Genomic DNA, 18,577 nt, shown 5'->3' with positions numbered 1-18,577 from the left:
GTTTTGAGTCCTGGAAATACAATCCTAATGCTGTTCTCACCCTAGTCAGTTGGAATAGCGTAGACATTCGAGTCAGTCCAGGGTTTATGGAAGTGTCGGGAAAGCAGCATGCTGGGGGGACCACAACTCCCCTGAAGCGTGTGTTGGATCAGTGGCTCCCCCCTCCTTCCAAGCTCATTCTGTTGGAACCTGTAAGTAGGAACACAACCCAGGCGTGCGGAGTTCAGCTTTGTGATGGAAACGTTTGGCCGGTATTTCTTTACACTCCGTCTGGACTTAGTTTGCCATAATTTTTCCCTTCTTATTCATAGTTTTCTTGGGGAAGTAGTGTGATACCTTCTTTTCATGTGTGTTTACTTTTCATTCTTTAGTTAATTGGAAGCACCTTGAGGGTCAGAGGTTAGCTCTATAGATATGTCTCCTTTTAAAAAATATGGCAGGCTTTGCAACATTCTTTTTCCTTCTTCTTCCTTTTCTCTTTTTCTGATTCCATCTTACAGAGGAGGAATGCAGCCCACAGAGAGAATAGCTTGGCCATAATTAAATAAGCCAGTGATAAAGTAATTCAGTTTCTCAGCTCTTTGACCTTCTAACTAATTCCAGCTAAAAGAGCTCTAGGACTCTATAATGGTGTGTCTTTAAAGCTGCAGAAAGGCTGATGATGACTTTGTAAAGGAATTGGGATATACCACTTTCTGGTGTATTTTCAGATGTAATCGTTGCCTCTCAAATTGGGGGCATATCTGCCTCCAGGGACTGGGGGCCTACACTGCAGGTTTATACAACCTCAAGACAAATGCAGATGGGCTTCCTCGAGCTAGTTCCCTTGTAGATTTTGGAAAGTAATGTTGAATGATGTTCAGTGGAAACATTTTTTTTTTTTAACTTTTAAGACAAAAAGTAGTATATTACAGAGTATAATATATAGCTTGCCTGAATTTCAGGGAGACGTCAAAACAGAATCTTTTCCCCGGCAGACGGTGGGCTGCTTTGGGCACACCATCCCTGGCCTCTGCAATTGAAAATACTGAGAGCCACTGTCTGAGATGTGCCTAGGTGAGTTTTCACCCAGTGGGTTGGAAATGAATAGTCCACAAATCAAGATGCTTTTGTAATAAAATTATAATGGAATTCTATTACATTAAATTGAATTACACTGTCTCACTTCCCCATGTCTTCCTGTAGTTGTCTCAACGTTTAATATCAAAACATGACATTTAATGTCTTTTACCTGAAAATTCATCAGCTCTCAGTTTTTCTGATTTCACTTTTATCTTTTCCTTCTTTGTCTTCTCCGGATGTTGATGAGAAGAACCGAGGGCAGAAAAATAATTTATTACACAGTGAAGAATGGAAAAATTGGACATCTACCTGCTTAATTTATAATATCTTACCCAAAATGCACCCAGAAAAACCTTAGAGTTTAATATTCTTTTAATAAATCTTACAAGGTGTTGAGGAGTAATGGAGAGATGTCTGCACTGAGAATCAGGACATCGGGGGGCTAGCTTGGCTTTGCCACTAACTCTCCGTAACCTTGGCCAGATCATCTCCCCCGTTTGGACCCTAGGCTTATCTCCAGAGTCAAACCAAAACACGCCAGATGACTTTCAGTGCATTGTCCCGCTCTAAATCATTATTCTGTTTTCTAATCCTGTGAGAATTGATGTAATCCAAAGACTCTTGAGAATTTTAGTACCTAGAATAACCTCATTCTTCACTTTGTGATCCTGTTGGTGCTCTCCACTGCTTGCAGCGGATACCAAGTGTATTTATTTATTTGTTCTTTAAATAATTAGTTTCTAGCCTATACGGTGCTGCATTGACTCCAACCATAACTGCAGTTGCTTCCGCTACCATAATAATGCACTCACCTCAGTAAACCCTAGGCTATAAAGCCCTTAAAAACTTTGGAACTTCCTGTTTCTGAAATCACTTTTGTTGAATTATAAATTTGTGCCTTTTTCTTCTTTTAATCAGTTTTTGTGAAACAAGGAAAATCTGGTCTATTATTGGTGCCCAGGGATTTTAGCGGATTTCTCCTCTTCCCCGTATTCTCTATTTGCACCAACATTTCTACCCTGGGCACCACTCCTGATGTCAGACTATCACCCGAGCACAGACAGGCTTTTGGAAAGATTCTGGGTGAGTCGTGGTAGGTGGACCTGATGCTTCTAGAAATGCATGGCAGGTGGTACTCTGATATTTCATGCCGAACATTTTGGACAGTCCCTTTGGGAAACAGAAGAGTATCCCACGTCTCTGCACCTCTCTCTGTTCCTTGTTCAGGCACTGTTTGCCTCTTGTTGGGTCTCTCACAATAGGCTCATCCCCTGTGTGGGTAATTCATTATCTTCTCTCCTTGGATGCATCCTATACGCTGTTGCCACAGTAACCTAAACTTACAGCATGAATAGCATCGCCCTCTGTAGGAACCCGCGGTGCCTTTCTCCTACAGTTTCCTGCTCTTCAAAATCTTATCTCAGCCCGTCTGGCTTTATCTCTACCCATCTCCTTGGTGTATCCTGCCATGCTGATGCAAGGTCGGCCACCAGCCATTCTCCAAGACATCTTGTACTCTCTACTCCACGTGGTCTCTGAGCACACTGCTTTGGCGCCTCGACAGACATCCCCAACTTCCTCTCTTCTCCCCTCCTTTGTTTACCCATCTTCGGGACCCACCTCAACTGCCAACCTTCACGTAGCACTACCAAGTTCCCACTATGCTTCCTTGCCACCTCTGTCTTACAGCAGAAATTACTGTGTATCTTTGGTCTCATGATACTCTTCCCCTGTTTGCCCTGAGTAACTCACATATTGACACAAAACTGTGAGGATGGATGCTGTAACTTCTTCGCCTTTATTCTGACCTCAGCAACAAGCAGTGTCTTACATATGGTACTTAAGAAATGTTTGTGGACTTGAACTACATCGAATTAGGGTAGGTTTAGTATAATATTGCTGCAGACTAGGATTTTTTTTCTCCCCTGTTGGTACATTCTGGCAAAGCAGAGAGAGTCTTGGCATCACAAACTTCTGTGTGGTGATGTGGGTGCAGAGAAGCCTCTGGGGAAAGCAACATCTGGCCAGACGGTTAACATACTGTCCCTCTAATGGGCTGCCGTAAGCTTATAAATAACTTGTTTTGGGAGAATGAGGGGTTCATGTAGGGGTAGTGATTCTCAGGAGGAGACTTACTAATAGCTATAACAAATGCCAAGTGGAATTCATTGCAAATTTAACCTGGATCATCTTCTAATCCATTAGAGACTGTTCTTAATCTGATTTTAAACCACCTCTTTGGCCTCCTTTAACTCTGTGTTCCAGTCCGAACCCCGTGTCACAGGCAGGCCCACCTCGTGGTCCCCTCCTCCCTGCATCGGTACTTGGGTTCATAGTTTGCCTCTCCAGGTCATTCATTCAGCACAAGTTTATTTCATGCCTACCATTGGCTGGGCACTTTTCAGGAATTCACCTGTAAACATAGGCATGCAAAAATCCCTCTCTTCACAGAGCTCGTATTCTAACACATGCTCCTTTCTCTTACCTCTCACCAGTCCAGATTTTAGGACAGATTTGCCTTTGCCTTTGAGCCATTCCTGACTGCTTTGGTGGGGTGCTTTGCTCTAGAATTCTTGGAGGCACCTGTTAACCTGTTCCTCTTGGACAGACGCTGTCTTGTATTCTTTGCACTTTTTTTGTGTGAATATCTTATCTCCTTAAGTGTTAAATAAGCTTCTTGAGAGTAGAGACCATGTCATTTGTTTGTAAAAAGGTTAGTGTGTACCAGCATATATAGCCTGCATTCTGTACGCTATGGAAACACATTCAGATCTCCATACTTACAATAGGACTTTGCAACTGAGCACCCCAAAACTATTTTTTAACTGATTTAAGATACCTGGGACTCTGCTTTATCAAGTACAGTAGCTCTGAGACTGTGCTCCATCATCAAGTCCTCAAAGCATTTTGTAAGATCCTGCATGCCTGTGTCAGGGGGTGGTGCTACTATGAAGTCTTTTGCCAAGGAACCAGTCAAGTGCCAAGCACAGCCTCTGCCTACACCTCATCAACTGAGCAAATCACCTCTGCGATGGTCTCTGTGATGTTTGTAAATCTTTACTGTAACACCAAAGATGCTATTAAAAGGAGCAAGAGGGACCAGGAGGAGGAGGAGAAGGGGGAGGAGGAGGGGGAGGAGGACTTCTAATAATGTCTGTAGTTGATTCTTGAGTTTATCTCCCCATCAGACTGGGGTGGAAAACATGAGAGTGCCTTTCTCACCTGTATTTCTAAGTTGAGGCTAATGGTTGTCCATCATAAAACTCAGCATGGTATGAGTAGGACAGCAAAAATGAGCTTACGGTTACGGTGGTAGCTGATCAGTTACTGTCCTTTGCATCATCATTCAGCTCCTCTGGCCCTGAGACAGGAGGGGAGTCCATCACTGTTAGCAGAACCTAGGCAACTGCTAGGAAGGGACTTCGACTGGTGAGCTTAACCTCACTGGCCTCATGTGCTAATGAAGCCAACAGCCTTCAATTTAAATGTAAAAATTGAGGTATAGATTTTTAAAAACTTTTGTTTCTAGTGGTAATTTTATTTTAATAGTTGAGTGTCAGTGTGTGTGGTGGTTAAAAGCACACAGGCTCTTCACTCTAAGAAACTAACTGAGGGTCCTTGAAGGGGGTGGGAATCAGGTAAGGGGGTGATGGGCATGAAGGAGGGCACATGATGTGATGAGTACTGGGTGTTATTCGCAATGGATTGAATCACTAAATTCTACCCCTGAAACTAATAATACACTATATGTGAACTAACTTTTGAATTTAAAAAAAATCTTGAAAGAAAAATACTAACTAAAAAGTCCTTCATAAAACAAACAAACAAATAAAACAAAAACAAAAAAACACAGATCCTAGGCCCTGTTTTCCCAGGTTCAAATCCTGATTCCGCCACTTACCAGCTGTGGACTTTGAGGAAGGCAGTTAATCTCCCTCTCTCTCTTTTTAAAGATTTTCTTTATTTATAATAAAGAGAAAAAGAGCACGAGCAAGAGGAGGGGCAAGCAGTCTCCCAGATGAATGAGGAGCCCAACGTGGGGCTCCATCCCAGGACTCTGAGATCATGACTTGAGCCAAAGTAAGAGCCACCCAAGCACCCCAGTTAATCTCCTTTTTAAAAATGGGGATAGTAACGGTACTTACTTTACGGGGTCCTTGGAAAGCTTAGGCGAGTTTCTAATAGAGGTGCAGGAGGCCCGTGTACAGGTAGAAAACATACACATTTGGATATTAGAAATTTTAAGTATATTTTTATTTGTAATTTTCCATCCTTTTTCTTTGGGTGTTTTTTTTTTTTTTCCTTATTTAACTTTACCATAGAGAAAACTTGAAATCTTAGCTATCAAGAAATGGTCCAATAGCCCAGAGCCATTCCAGATGTTCTTACATTGCCAGAGCTAAAGATATCTCTATTTAGATCTTAACTTTTAATACATTTATTATATAGTTACATCACTTCACTCTTAAATTCAGGGGGTTATTGAGCATACTTTCTAACCATATAGTGATCAGTCTGTGCCCAACAGGAATGAGCCAGAGCAGGTGGGATTCGGTAGATTTATAACTAACAACACAACCAAATGCAAAGGGAGTTGATTGAGTGAAGGTGAGCTGTCTTGGTAGGAGGCCCTGGTGCTGGGCCACGGGCTCAGTCTGTGTCATGGACGAGAATCTAGGTGGCATATCAAATGAGAAGAAATAATACTTTGGGAAGGAAAATCAAGACCAAACCATTTCTGATGAAATGTATAGGGCATAATTGATGAGGATTTTTCAAGTGCATGAGTGAGGCCTGATTTACTAGCACTTTCATGCAAAGAAGTTCTCTGGGGGTTGACAGTGTGACTCAGCCTTCTGTAGTCTTATGCGGTGAGAATACGGAGTCCAGAACAAGGGAGGTGATTGTGCCTGCCAAGGGGAGAATGCAGCTGGAGTGTACTCAGCTCTTCAGACAGCATTTTAAGAGGGAAGTTGATGTGCCAAAGCAGAAGGAAAGGTGGGAAGCCATGAGGGCAGGGGATTTGGAAAATGAGAGATGGTTGGAGGAGTTGAAGAAGTTTTTATTTAATAATGTTTAGACCAAGTGTATCAGCCAGTCACTAAATGAGCATGGAGCGTGCATGCTTACGAAGTGCCCCAAACGGTAGGCGACTGGGAGAGAGAGGATTTGGAATGTAGGGACAGGAGTTTTATTTGTAGAGACTGCTCGAGTTGTCAGGCAAAAGAGGCTTATCCATTTTTTACTGTCCGAGGGCAGGATGGGAATCACCGTGTGGGGTGTAGGACTCAGCTCGGGGAGGGAGGGCCTTCACTTGGGGGCATGCACAGGTGTGGTCTTCCTGGCTTCTGGGGGAAGAGATCCTGGACGACAGGCTAGATCACAGAGGTTAAGAGAGGGTGTGGCCGTGGTGGGACGTCAGCCTGGGTCGGGATACTTCTACCCCAGTGATTTGGGATAGTCCTACTGAGAGACCCATTCCATTTCTGTACCTCCGGCTCTGGTTGTGCCCTATACTTCGGATCCGCATCAGGTTAGCTGCTATATTCATGGTGATGTGGGGGATCTGCTGCCCAAACATCCTCTGCCACCCTAATCTGTTGGGTTTCTGTGCATGATAATTTACTGGCATCCTTTTGGTTCCTGGGTGCAGACAGTGGGAGGCGCCTGCCTTGGTATTATTTCTTGTGGGGGCAGTTTGGGCAGCATCATTACGAACACAATGGAATTCACTTCTTCCTTAATCATTCTTTTCCCCTGACTCCATTCGTCTTCCTGGTGTTAACGTGATTGCTGGTTCTCCTCTGGTCCTCTCCCCTCTGCCAAAACCTCCCGCCCCCCACTTTTCTTCTCGAGATGTTTATATGCGGTTACTTGTACTCTAAATAGAGATGAATCATTTTCTCTATGGTTCAGTGTGTATGTGTGTCTATAAATACAACACGTACACGTGTGTGTGCGCGCGCGTGTGTGTGTGTGCACGAGTTAGTCGGTGCGGGGCTAACGGGGAGTGTAGCACCAGCGGTGCAGGGAAACAGACCTTGGCACACAAATAAGCAATCGATTTCTTGCCTTACCGATCTCTGATGCAGAATTTATTTATTTTATTATTTTTTTTATTTTTGGGGAAAAAAGCAGAGGATGCAGCGAGCTTAAAAAAAAAAAAAAAAAAAAACCCGTGTGAATCATACCAGTCCGTGCAATTTCAGTTGTGTGGCGAGCTCAGGAGAGGCTCACGCTGCGAACGAGCCCCTGACACAGTGACCTCATTCCCCACACCGCCTCTCCTCTCCGCGGCTGCGGGGCCGCCCCTGCTGCAGGCCGCCGGCCGCCCGGGAACGAGGACACCCGGGCTTGCAAGGGCTTGCGCGGCGACTGGAATGTATGACAAATAGCTCGCTGCAGCTAAACTTTGATCCAGTGTACAGTAGAAACCGCCTGTTACACACAGAGGGAGATGCGTCCTTCATCACAATGAAAAGCCAGCCTTAAAAAAAAAAAAAAAAGAGAGAGAGAGAGAGAATGTGTCAGGTTTATAATTACAGACTGGTGAGTATATGACGCTAGATCAATTTTAATGTGCGTGCGTGCATGTGTGTGTGTGTGTGTGTTCAAGCATCCAGAGGTATGTGCCCTTTTTGCTGTTTTAATGATGAAAAAAATCTGAGTTGAGGCTAATGCGTGGGAGGGGACCTGGGCCCCCTGGAGAGGAGGATGTGCCCCCTCACAGCCCAGCCCCCGGCCTGGGGGGCTCTAGGGGAACCTGGGGGGCCTGGGGTGCATTCCCAGCCCGGAGTCTCCGCACCGCACAGACAAAGGGGCCTGCACAGAAACCAGAGGCTGTAGCTTTTCTTGGAGCGATGACTCATTTCAGTTCACAAAGGATTCTGGGCAGGGTAGTGAGAAGTCAGGTTGGCTGATCCGTCCCTATGACTTCACTTTGCAGAGAACAAGGCAGAAGAGGAGTGACACTGCAGATTCCCGAGGCACTGCAGTGGGATGTTGGCTCAGTGCAAGTGGCTCTGATATATGGGATAGGCATGGGACGGATTCCAGCTGTTCTATGCAAATAGGATGAAAGAATGGTAAAGAGGATTTTTTTTTTCTCCTAAAATCGTTACCAGCAAAGTACATTCACAGAGCCTTTTTTTGAGGTGCTTTTTTGCCAGCTTTTGAACCGAACTCGAACCAGTTTCTCGAGCCCTGAATTGTAAGAAGAGCTGAGAGTTCTGGAACTCATTTTTTAAAAGTAGATCTACGAAGGTAAAGTACCAGATTCCTGTTGCCTTCCACATGCCCTCAGTAGCCCATCTGAAATGCTCATTTCGGATATTATTACTCGAAGGTTTACTCTTTCTTCTTATTCCAGATTCTAGGACGTCCGTTTCTGTTACTGGCTCCTTCTTGTGCCTGGATGCAATCCCCTAGCATGCACCAGGCTTTAGCGTCAAAGCTACCTGGGGGATGGAGCCAGTCCAGAAAGGGTCAGGTAGGTTTCCCCTGCTTTTCTTTCAAGAGTTGTTGTGTGCGAAGCAATATGGTAAAATGTCTACACCCGCTTTGATAAGGGTGCGCTGTCCTCTGAAAGGTGGTCTTGCTGTTAGAGCCCCCGTGCAGCCTCAGTGGTAGGCAGCAGAAGTGCCCCACGTCGGCTGCCCACCAGATGCATGATTCATCCTAAGTCACGTCAGAACTGAAAAGTCAGGCAGCTGTAGGATTTGCAAATACGGAATAATTAGACTGCTCCAGATTTCCATCAGCTGTAGTAGCTCTTCCGCTCTTCGGATGGAGGCGTTCGGTCAATACAACTTGAAATATTTTCTTCTCAATTAATATAGTCCCTGAAATTTGGCGTGTTATTTGGCCTGTTAACCTACGTGCAGCACACTTAAAATCCAGGCGCGCCTGATTTATACGCTCAGGGACTGTTTCCAACACTAACATCAGATTGAGATGGCTATTAACCACTAAGGAAGCAAGCATATTTCTTCCGAGTCTGCTTTAGGATTCAAATTATTACATAGCTGTTTTCTTACAATATCCACGGCCTTTTCACAGGAGAACTTCCTCTTTGTTAATAGCAAGATGGCAAAATGTGGTCCTCCAAAGTCTGTTACATGCTGTGTTCCCAGAGTGAAACTTGGCAAGTCCGAAAGCATGGTTTTACCATCTTATCAAATGTACAGGTTTAGCACTCTCTGTCATTAAAGATACTTCTGAGAGCACTAAATCCCTTATGTCACTTGTAATAATAATTAGAACATTTAAAATGCAAACTGTGTATTGGGTCGGCTCCTTGAACATCTATTTTCTCTTTGCTCTCATATCCATCCCCATCGCTCACCCTTTCTCAGAGGGGAAGACAGGATGCTTCCTCTCTTCACTGTCAGAGATGTCTCTTTGTGCATAGCGCCCTGCATCTTCAAAGCAAAGTGGAGGGTGTTGAGTCAGTTTTAAAGGTTGCTTGGTGACGTCATAGTATATTGAGAATACACAGTAATTACATAAGGCCCCACGCCCATCAATTCGATTCATCCTTAAAGACCCTATTCAAAGTCTCCCTCTCCTGTAGAGCTTTCCCTGATTACTCAACAGGAGGTCATTTCTTTTTTTTTTTTTTTAAGTTTTTTTTTTTTAATTTTTATTTATTTATGATAGTCACAGAGAGAGAGAGAGAGGCAGAGACACAGGCAGAGGGAGAAGCAGGCTCCATGCACCGGGAGCCCGATGTGGGATTCGATCCCGGGTCTCCAGGATCGCGCCCTGGGCCAAAGGCAGGCGCCAAACCGCTGCGCCACCCAGGGATCCCCAGGAGGTCATTTCTTAATGCTGGTGGAGAATTACTATTTCTCTCTATGGAGAGATGGGTGTAATTAAATATTAATAAATTCCTACTGTAGGAGTTAATTTGCTAGTCATTCATGTATTCTCTTGTATCTCTTGTAAGGATGTTGTAAATAGTAATTTGAATATGTCATAATCACTTATATTTTCACACATTTATATCATGTTTCCCCATCTAAATCATAAGCTCATTGAAGGCAAGGATCAAGATTTATGTGTTTTTTTTTTCCACAATTCACATCTCCTAATAGTTCCCTACACTTGGAAACCACTCAGTAAGTAGTTGATTAAGAAGAGAGGCCATTTAAAAAGCATTCCCTTGTCATAGAGGGGGGAGAGCGATCTGTTTTGTTCATTTTAAGAGTCTTCACAGGGTAGATTAATGTAGGGTAGACGTTGAGAGTTCAGACTCTAGAAATGATGATTGAGATATTACCTTGAGATACGATTACAGATGGTACCGTATGCTGCTTGTAAAAGGTTGTTACTGTTCAGAACAAATGTGAGGATGAGGCCCTTCCACGTGGACGTTGATTATGGTTTACTTGATTAAGAAGAATATTATTAGACAAGACATCTGTAGGTAAGAGGTATTCTAACTTCTGAATATTTATGTGAAAGTGATTCTCTCGAATCCCATAGGACATTATCCTTACAAGAGGTAATGGCTATGGTTCCTTCAAAATTATGTAGCTCCTAGTGTCACTGGTCTTTAGTACCAAGAGTGTCCACTCAAGTGCCAAGTTTCCATTCTCGGGGAAGAGATTGGCCCGGCCAAAATTTTGAAATAGGCCAACTTTCTTTGGTGTTCCTATGACCTCTCTATCCACACAATTTCCCAATTTTTGGTGCCCTCCTCTCTCCAAAGTCCCTGTGTTATGTATGCTTCCTGTTTGCTTTCAGACCATTCTCCCCTAGGCCAGTATTACATGCCAAATGCTATATGTTTACATATATATGTATCTTAACTTTTCTGCTTCCCAAACTGTTCCATTCGCTCAGTGCTCATGCTCACATTTAAGAATGAAGAGGTAAGCCATGTGATTTAACTAATTCATACTAGAGTAACAAAGACTATTGCCCTTTTAGCCTTCTTGCAGATGTCTCAGTTTTGTTTAAAAAAAAAAAAAAAAGGTTTATTTTTAGGTCCCAGTGATTTTCCTATTGGTAGAAATTCAAACACCATGAAAAAGTAAATTGAACACATTTAAATAGGCTCAGGGAAGGTAATTGTAATACTATTTGTTGGATATTTTTTTATTCCAGGGACAGCATAAGTATTCAACATCCCTATCTCCTTTAATCTCTTCAACTCTGTGGGTGGACATCATTTTGTGCCCTTTACTGAAGAAGAAATCGCGACCCCCCCCCCCAAATTAAATAATTTGCTTCAAATCATACAACTAATGAGGAGCAGACCTGGGCTCTGAACCTACAGTGTTGGCTGCAGAGTCCATGGCCTAAGCCCCTGTCTGGTGATGCCAGACTTTGGAGAGAAAAGATCCTTGTTGGCACAGTGAATCGGGAGTGTTCTCTGCGTGTGTCCTCTCGCCTCTGCACTGCTTCATCCCCGTAGACTCTTAAGTGTTATTTCATAATAGCCTCCATGGCCGTTGGAAGGGGTAGTAGAGTGTTCAGTTGTTGGTGAGTTGGTAGCAGTCATTCGGTATAATTTTGCTGTAATTTGGGAACTGTCAGCATTTACATATATTCGAACTGTATTTAATTAGGCCTTCTTGTTCTGGTATAATTGCATTGTAGAGAAATCAGTCACAGTCTGGTTGTGATACCTGAACGGGTGAAGCAGGGAGTACAGAGGCTAAGGAACAGCTGTGGTGATTCTAACTCATAAACAGTGGAAGCGAATGACCCTGGAGATGTTAGACTGACATATTAAGTTGTCATTGAGAAATATCATCGGTGGAAATTGGAGCATCTAATATGGCTCTGGTGTTAGGCTGGGTTCATACAGGATAGAGATGGAAGAGAAGTATGTGTTAGCTTAAAAGAGGCATGTCGATTCTGACTTGCGTGATGTACTTCTAGCAAAGAGGTGGCAGACACAGGACTCGGCCGGCCAGGTGCCTCACAGGCCGAGTGACATCTGAGAAGTCTTATTAATTGTTGTCAACTAAGGCTGATGTGTCATCATGGTTGTATCCCTGGTGGTAAATGGCTGTACCTTAGCCCTGAATGCGGGTCTAGACAGCAAAGGGGGCAGCTGGTGATGGAAACATCTGGCAGTGAGCAGGGTCTTACTTTGCCTTGTCTGTATGTGCTGGGTATTCAACAAAACATTTGAGTGCCTGCTTGTGAATAGCACACTGCTAGGTTTTATTTTATAGTGCCTAACACACACCGCACTTGGGTGATAACGTGGAGCCTGACCCAAGGTGTAAGTTACTGAAGCATATAATTGGCCTGATGGCTCATATTCCCATCCTAACTTTTCAGCTACAAATCTGTTGTAGGAGCAGAATGGTCCAGCAGCATTAGCTGGTTATGATTAGGTGTCGGTGGTCATCCCTGGTGATGGTGACAGCAGCCCCCTACTTGGGGGGTTCTCAGCCATCACTGTCCATTGGTTGCCCTCCTCTACCACATTCTCTACCCTCTCTGGCTTGTCCATCTCTGCTTATCCTGTGACAATTTTTTTTTAAATCAGTAGTCAAATCTCAGTAACAGGAGCGATGAAAGCTTGTGGACTGAGGGAGGCAATGGGTTTCTTTTATAAACCAGTGAACTGATTGATTTGTCATTATACCTGGTGGCTGCATGTCTATGCATTAGACTGCAAACCAGAAAGATTCAGGGGATGTGGTGGCCTTAACCCATTTGTGGGTGTGCTCGCGGGCACGTATGCACGCTGTGTGCCACCGTGATTGCTGTTGTTTACTCTCATGTGAAGTTTCTTAGTAAAGACCTAGGCAGCAGACACCATTAACTTTGGTATTACTAACGGGAGCCCCTCATTTACATTTCTCTTGAATTCGGACAGTTTATTCAAACAATAGTTTAGGAATTGGACCTTTTTTATGAGACCTATCATGTATCGAAATAAAGCACCACGCCAACTTAGAAAAGCTGTTGTAGAATTTCTAAATGTTCTAACATCCCTCTTTAAAAAAAAAAAAAAAAAAAAGTGTCATCTTTACTGCCATCAACTATCGCCATAAAAGCTCGGCCTTAAACTTCTGAAATCAGTGGCATGTAAATCAGACATATAGAAAACTGGTAAAGGGGCCCTTTTGCAATGCTGTTACCTTTTAGATTTCAAACAGAAACATTTGAAAGCCAAGCATAGTAATGTGGTTTTAAGGGAAAGCTGTGTAAAGTGTGGCAGCGTGTGAGTTCATGGGAGCAGTTCGCTCTGCCCTTCTGCCAGGGGGTTGCTGTCTCACTGGCGAGGGTATGGGAGGGGAATATGTGTTCTTCAATAACAGCTCCTTAAAAAATATTGTGTAAACCATCTGTTAAAAGAACCAAACACCACATATACATAAAATTAGGGTTAATAAATTGAACTACGTTGTAAAACACAGGGTCTGTTGGATGCTCTGCATCAGAGACACTGTTCACTTAACCTCAGAGAGCTTACAATTTCCCCAGGCTCCAGGGTGTTTCAGATAAAACTTGGCATGTCCGGAGTTCTGTGAACGGTTTATTGAAAGGAATACAGTCGGATTGCCACTGTGCCCACTGTACATTTTATAGGCATGTTTGACCATTTTTATGAGTCACAGTATCTACTGCATGTGGTAATTTTATTGGCATGTATAATTTTAACTTTAGTGTTAATTTTGGCAACAGAGAGAACAAAAACAGGCACACTGTAGTCCTAAGGAGCAAAGCTGAGCAAGACTTTGAATTAGAAAGAGTTCAACGAAAAAAAAAAAAAGAAAAAAAAAAAAAAGAAAGAGTTCAACGATGAGGCCTTTATTACAAGGGAAGAGATTAATGGCCACTATGTTTTGCTCTTCTTTTTTGAAAAGTAAGGCCTACTTTTTTCAGACTGGATTGAGTATTAAAATAGTTTCTCCAGCAAGATGGAAATAGAGCCACATGTGAGTACCCTATTATGCTTTTATGCCAGAATTCTGCTGCATTGATCTAGAACCATAGAATCAATGAGAGCCTGAAGAAATCTTTGACATCATTTCCAAACCCTCATTTTACAGATGAGGGAACAGATGCAGAGTGGTAATTGTATTTTGTTACGAGAGACCGGGCACTTATCAAAATATCTCCGGAACACCTTTATATGTCGGGAATTTCCCAGTTATAAATTAGTACAGCCTTTAGAACTGTGTTGGCAAGTAGGTTGCTCTGAACTTCATGAACTTCACTAGGGTCAAAGGTAAGTAACTCTTTAATCCGGAGTATAGCCCACATTGACATTCACAGCAAGAACTAGTATTTCAAAATAAACAGGAAAACAGGATAATTTAACACTAATGCTGGTGCTTGAAAAAAAAAGGGGGGGTTATTTAAAGAAAGCTCACATAGAAGATAGGCTTTGGGGTACTTTCAAGGCCGTAGTTTATTACGATGTAGTTCTCCTAGGAAAATTTTGGCTGTCCTTTTCTTATGGAGTTGTATGAAGATGGGTACTTTAAGATGGAAGGAAATAGATTTATGTTTGCTTTCCTAGCTAGGTATCTTTTGGAAAGCTGCAAATATCATCTGGGAAGAGATGGGTGTAAATTGTTGCAAAAGTCATCTCATCTTAGGAGCTGTGTTGCCCTCATGCATATGCAGAGGTTGGAGAGTACAGAGAACTTAATGACTGAAAAAAAAATGGCATTTATAAAGAACAGAGCTATATTACGGTACTTTTTTGTTTTGTTTTTTTGGCACACAAATAGAACCAAGATAGGACCCATTTTGCAACGTGAGTGCCTAAAGGTATTGAATATTTAACAGGCTCTCAAATGTATTTCTTGAAAGGATGAATTATGTCAGGGGGAATTTTTTTTTTTTTTGAAATAATTCCAAGTAAAGGAACTGGCCAAATGTTGGAAGGAAAAAGAGAGAGAGGGGTTTTGATAGTAAAAATGGATGTTCGTGACGAAGATATTTCTGAGATGGAAGTAAGTAGCAGTAGACACAATACAGGACAGAGGAAGTCGGCATGTGCATCATTTCTGCCTGTTGCCCCAGACCCTCCTTGTCAACTGCCTGCATGATTGTCACGGTTACCCCTGTTTCCCACATTTGCACAAGAGTGGCTTTCTTAACACCAACATGTCACATCGTTCCACTGTACAAACACATGCAAAGGTTCCCCTTCAACATCAAGAATTGGATCTAAGCCTCCGGTCCACATCTGTGTCCCTCGCCATGCCATCCCACCCCCAGTGTGCTCCAGCTCTGCCCAGGTGTGCCCAGCCCCCCCAGTGCCCCCTGCTTCCTGCTCGCATGCCCTCTCTCCTGCCTCCGCTGGGCTCCCCACGCTCCTCTCTGCAAGGCACTGGGTGCTTCCCTCTGCCCTCCTGCTTCTCAGCTGACCAGTACCTCAAATAAAAGTAACGTCCAAATGTTGACGGAGGCATTTGAAGTTTAATGTTAAATGCACTTAAAATCCAAAAGGCTTGCTCACAACTGGCATCTTTTCTTTTGCCTTCTCAGATTTTATATTTACTTACCAGAAATTTATGGAATGCTTACTCTGTCCAAGGCACTGTGCTTGGTTTTGTCTGAATTATTTTGGATTTGACAAATGTTCCCTACGGACCTGTACTTAAATGGATATTTGTAAGAAAACAAAGCTGCCATAAAACCTATTTACCCCTTCTTTTTAGAACCACAGGACAGAGTTGGGGTGGTCCAGAAAAAAATGGCTAGCCTGCAAAGTAGCTATGAGTTGTCTTTATGAATGCATTCAGAACTAATTCTGACAATAGAGAACTCCATCCCATAAGTTACAGACAAACAACAATTCATAGTTTATACACAATATGGTAGTTTCTGTAGGTTACGGTGACCAATAATATTTTAGCAGTATTTCCATTCCCTTGTTTTCTTCTTTGACTCTAAATGTGGTCGAGTTGTTGGAAAAATTCTCTGGCATTTTTAATAATATTCCATTTCTTTATTTTGAGAGAGATTGACAGAGAGAGGGTGTGCAATCGGGGGCGGGGGGAGGGGGTAGGGGCTGAAGGAGAGACAGAGAATCTCAAGCGAGATGGAGCCTGACACAGGGCTAAAGCTCACAACCCTGAGAGCATGACCTGAGCTGAAATCAAGAGTCAGACGCTTAACCAACTCAGCCACCCAGGCGCCCTGAATTTTCTAGTATTTTAAGTGACTAGCTGGCTCATTAAGCAGGTGCTATATAAAAGATCCATAGAAAATCACGGTAAATTTGAATAATGTATTGTATTAAAAGATATTTATGATTCCTTTAATATAGATCTTAAATGCACATCCTGAACCTCATTTAATATATAATTATTTTTCTATGGTAACTGCTGTGTTTTGGTTCACTGTTGATGAAACTAATAGAGGGAGTCTTAGAAATTGCCTGGTTGAGTATATTTGGTCTCTTGTTATTTTATTTGTTTTACAATTATTTAGCAAATATGTACAAAAAGTCACAATCCTGGGCAGCCCAGGTGGCTCAGCAGTTTGGCGCCGCCTTCAGCCCAGGTTGTGATCCTGGAGCCCTGGGATCGAGTCCCACATCGGGCTTCCTGCATGGAGCCCGTTTCTCCCTCTGCCTATGTCTCTGCCTCTCTCTCTCTCTCTCTCTCTCTCTCTCTCTCTCTCTCTCTCTCTCAGTGTCTCTCATGAATAAATAAATAAAATCTTAAAAAAAAAAAAAGTCACAATCCTTAAAAATATCCTGAGAAGTTCCAAAGATATTTTGGATTTTCTTTTCTTTTTTCTTTTCTTTTCTTTTCTTTTCTTTTCTTTTCTTTTCTTTTCTTTTCTTTTCTTTTCTATTCTTTTCTTTTCTTCTTTTCTTTTCTTTCTTCATTTCTTTCTTTTTTCTTTCTCTCTCCCTCTTTCTGATTCATTTATTCATTCATTCATTCAACATACATTTACTGGGTGTCTCGCATAACATTATTCTAGGCACTGGGAATGTAGTCAGAGGGTAGCATTCATGTGTTCTTCTTTTGCAGAACTTATGGTCAAGTGGGTGAGACAGACAGGAAACCAGTAAACACAGACACGCATGCATACATTCAGAGTGTGAAGACAGTAACTTGGCTTAGATTCTCGTACCAATTCAGGTGTGTGTGTGTGTGTGTGTGTGGTTTTTCCACAGCACCAAGCAGTTCTCAAGCACAAGCCTACAATTTGGCTGATTTCTGATACCCTCTACCCAGAGATAACATCAGATCCCACAGGTTTTATCTGAATTATTTTGGATTTGACCAATGTTCCCTGAGGACAGTACTTAAATGGAAGTTTATAAGAAAATAAAGCTTATATAAAACTATTTACCCTCCCTTTTTTTTTTTTTTAAGAACAATACGAATTACGGCAGCTCAGAATAACACCAAGTAGCTATGAGTTGGCTCCCTCCTATAAGACTGCCCCTCTTCCAAGCCAATGGAAAGCCCAAGCTGTCACGTGTGCTTCTGACTGGTTATAAATTGGAGGTTTCCATGGCTTCCTCCTTGGACTTGATTAACTTGCTAGAGCAGCTCATAGAACTCAGATAAACGTTTTACTTATTAGAGTGCCAGGTTATTCTACAAGGATTCAACTCAGGAACAGCCACATGGAAGAGTTGCATAGGGCTGAGTACAGGGAAGAGGCTCAGCTTCCCTACTCTCTGAGCACACCACTCTCCCCAAATCCCCGTGTGTTCACCAGCCTGGAAGCTCTCTGAACCCCATCCTTTGGGTTTTTATGGAGGCTTCATTACATAAATGCAACTAATTAAATCATTGGCCACTGGCGCCTGATTCAACCTGCCACCTCTCTCCCCTCCCTGGAGGTTGGGGAGGAGGATGGCAAGTCCCAACCCAGTACTCACAGAGTTAGTCCTCCAGGCCACCAGCACCCCCATCCTTAGTCCAAAAGCCACCTTATTAACATAACAAAAGATAACTTAATCTCTCTCATCACTTAAGGAAATTCCTCAAGGGGGTTTTAGGAGCTCTGTGCAAGGAATGGTGATAGAGAGCAAGTATGTATTTTTTTATAAACCACATCTCACACTCGGGGAACAAGGGGAGTGTCCCTGGAGCGCTGGAGCAGCACTGGATCAGGTGGTCAGGACAGGGCTCCTTGAGGAAGTCCCGTTTAAATTGAGACTCAAAGGAGAAGCCAGTCCAGCAGAGGTCTGTGCATGGAGCCTCCCAGAAGCTCAATAAATGCAGAGGCCCTGAGTTGAGAAAAAGCTTGTCTTGTTCAAAGAACAGAGGAAGTTGTGAGTGTGGAAGAGGGAGGGGGTGAGGAGCAGTAGGGTGATGGTCCCAGACATGGCTGGACAGACCCTGGGGACCACTGCAGGCCTGGGAAGCATTCCACTTTCTTTCTGGGTGCAGTGGGTGCTCACCATAGGACTTCATGCAGGGAGGTTGCATGTTTTCTGTTCTTCTAAGATCTGGCTTCTCTGTGGAGAAGGCAGTGTTGGGTTGGAGGGAAAGTGACAGTCATCAAGCCGTTCCAGTGGGTCAGGAGAGAGGACGGTGCTTTGGAGGAGGGGTAAGCA

At 43.1% G+C, this 18,577-nt stretch overlaps 1 protein-coding gene across 3 annotated transcripts in view; it reads left to right on the top strand.

The window, feature by feature from the left end:
* Nucleotides 1-18,577, top strand: part of STOX2 (storkhead box 2) — a 106,950-nt gene that overhangs the window by 63,829 nt on the left and 24,544 nt on the right. Inside the window, exons 1-3 of one of the 3 annotated variants that reach the window (XM_038560435.1) lie at nt 7,457-7,611; nt 8,009-8,325; nt 8,432-8,551. The exons of 1 other annotated variant lie outside the window; for it this stretch is intronic. In XM_038560435.1, the coding sequence (XP_038416363.1) occupies nt 8,527-8,551 (25 nt within the window). In that variant the 5' untranslated portion in view covers nt 7,457-7,611; nt 8,009-8,325; nt 8,432-8,526. Of the gene's footprint in view, nt 1-7,456; nt 7,612-8,008; nt 8,326-8,431; nt 8,552-17,029; nt 17,145-18,577 lie in introns of those variants that run through there. One more of the 3 variants, XM_038560436.1, reaches the window with a different exon arrangement.

The sequence above is a fragment of the Canis lupus genome, chromosome 16 (assembly GCF_011100685.1).
Source record: "Canis lupus familiaris isolate Mischka breed German Shepherd chromosome 16, alternate assembly UU_Cfam_GSD_1.0, whole genome shotgun sequence".
NCBI classification, from domain to species: domain Eukaryota; kingdom Metazoa; phylum Chordata; class Mammalia; order Carnivora; family Canidae; genus Canis; species Canis lupus.
The sequence above is the reverse complement of the archived record's forward strand: the minus strand, read 5'-3'. Positions and strand labels throughout refer to the sequence as shown.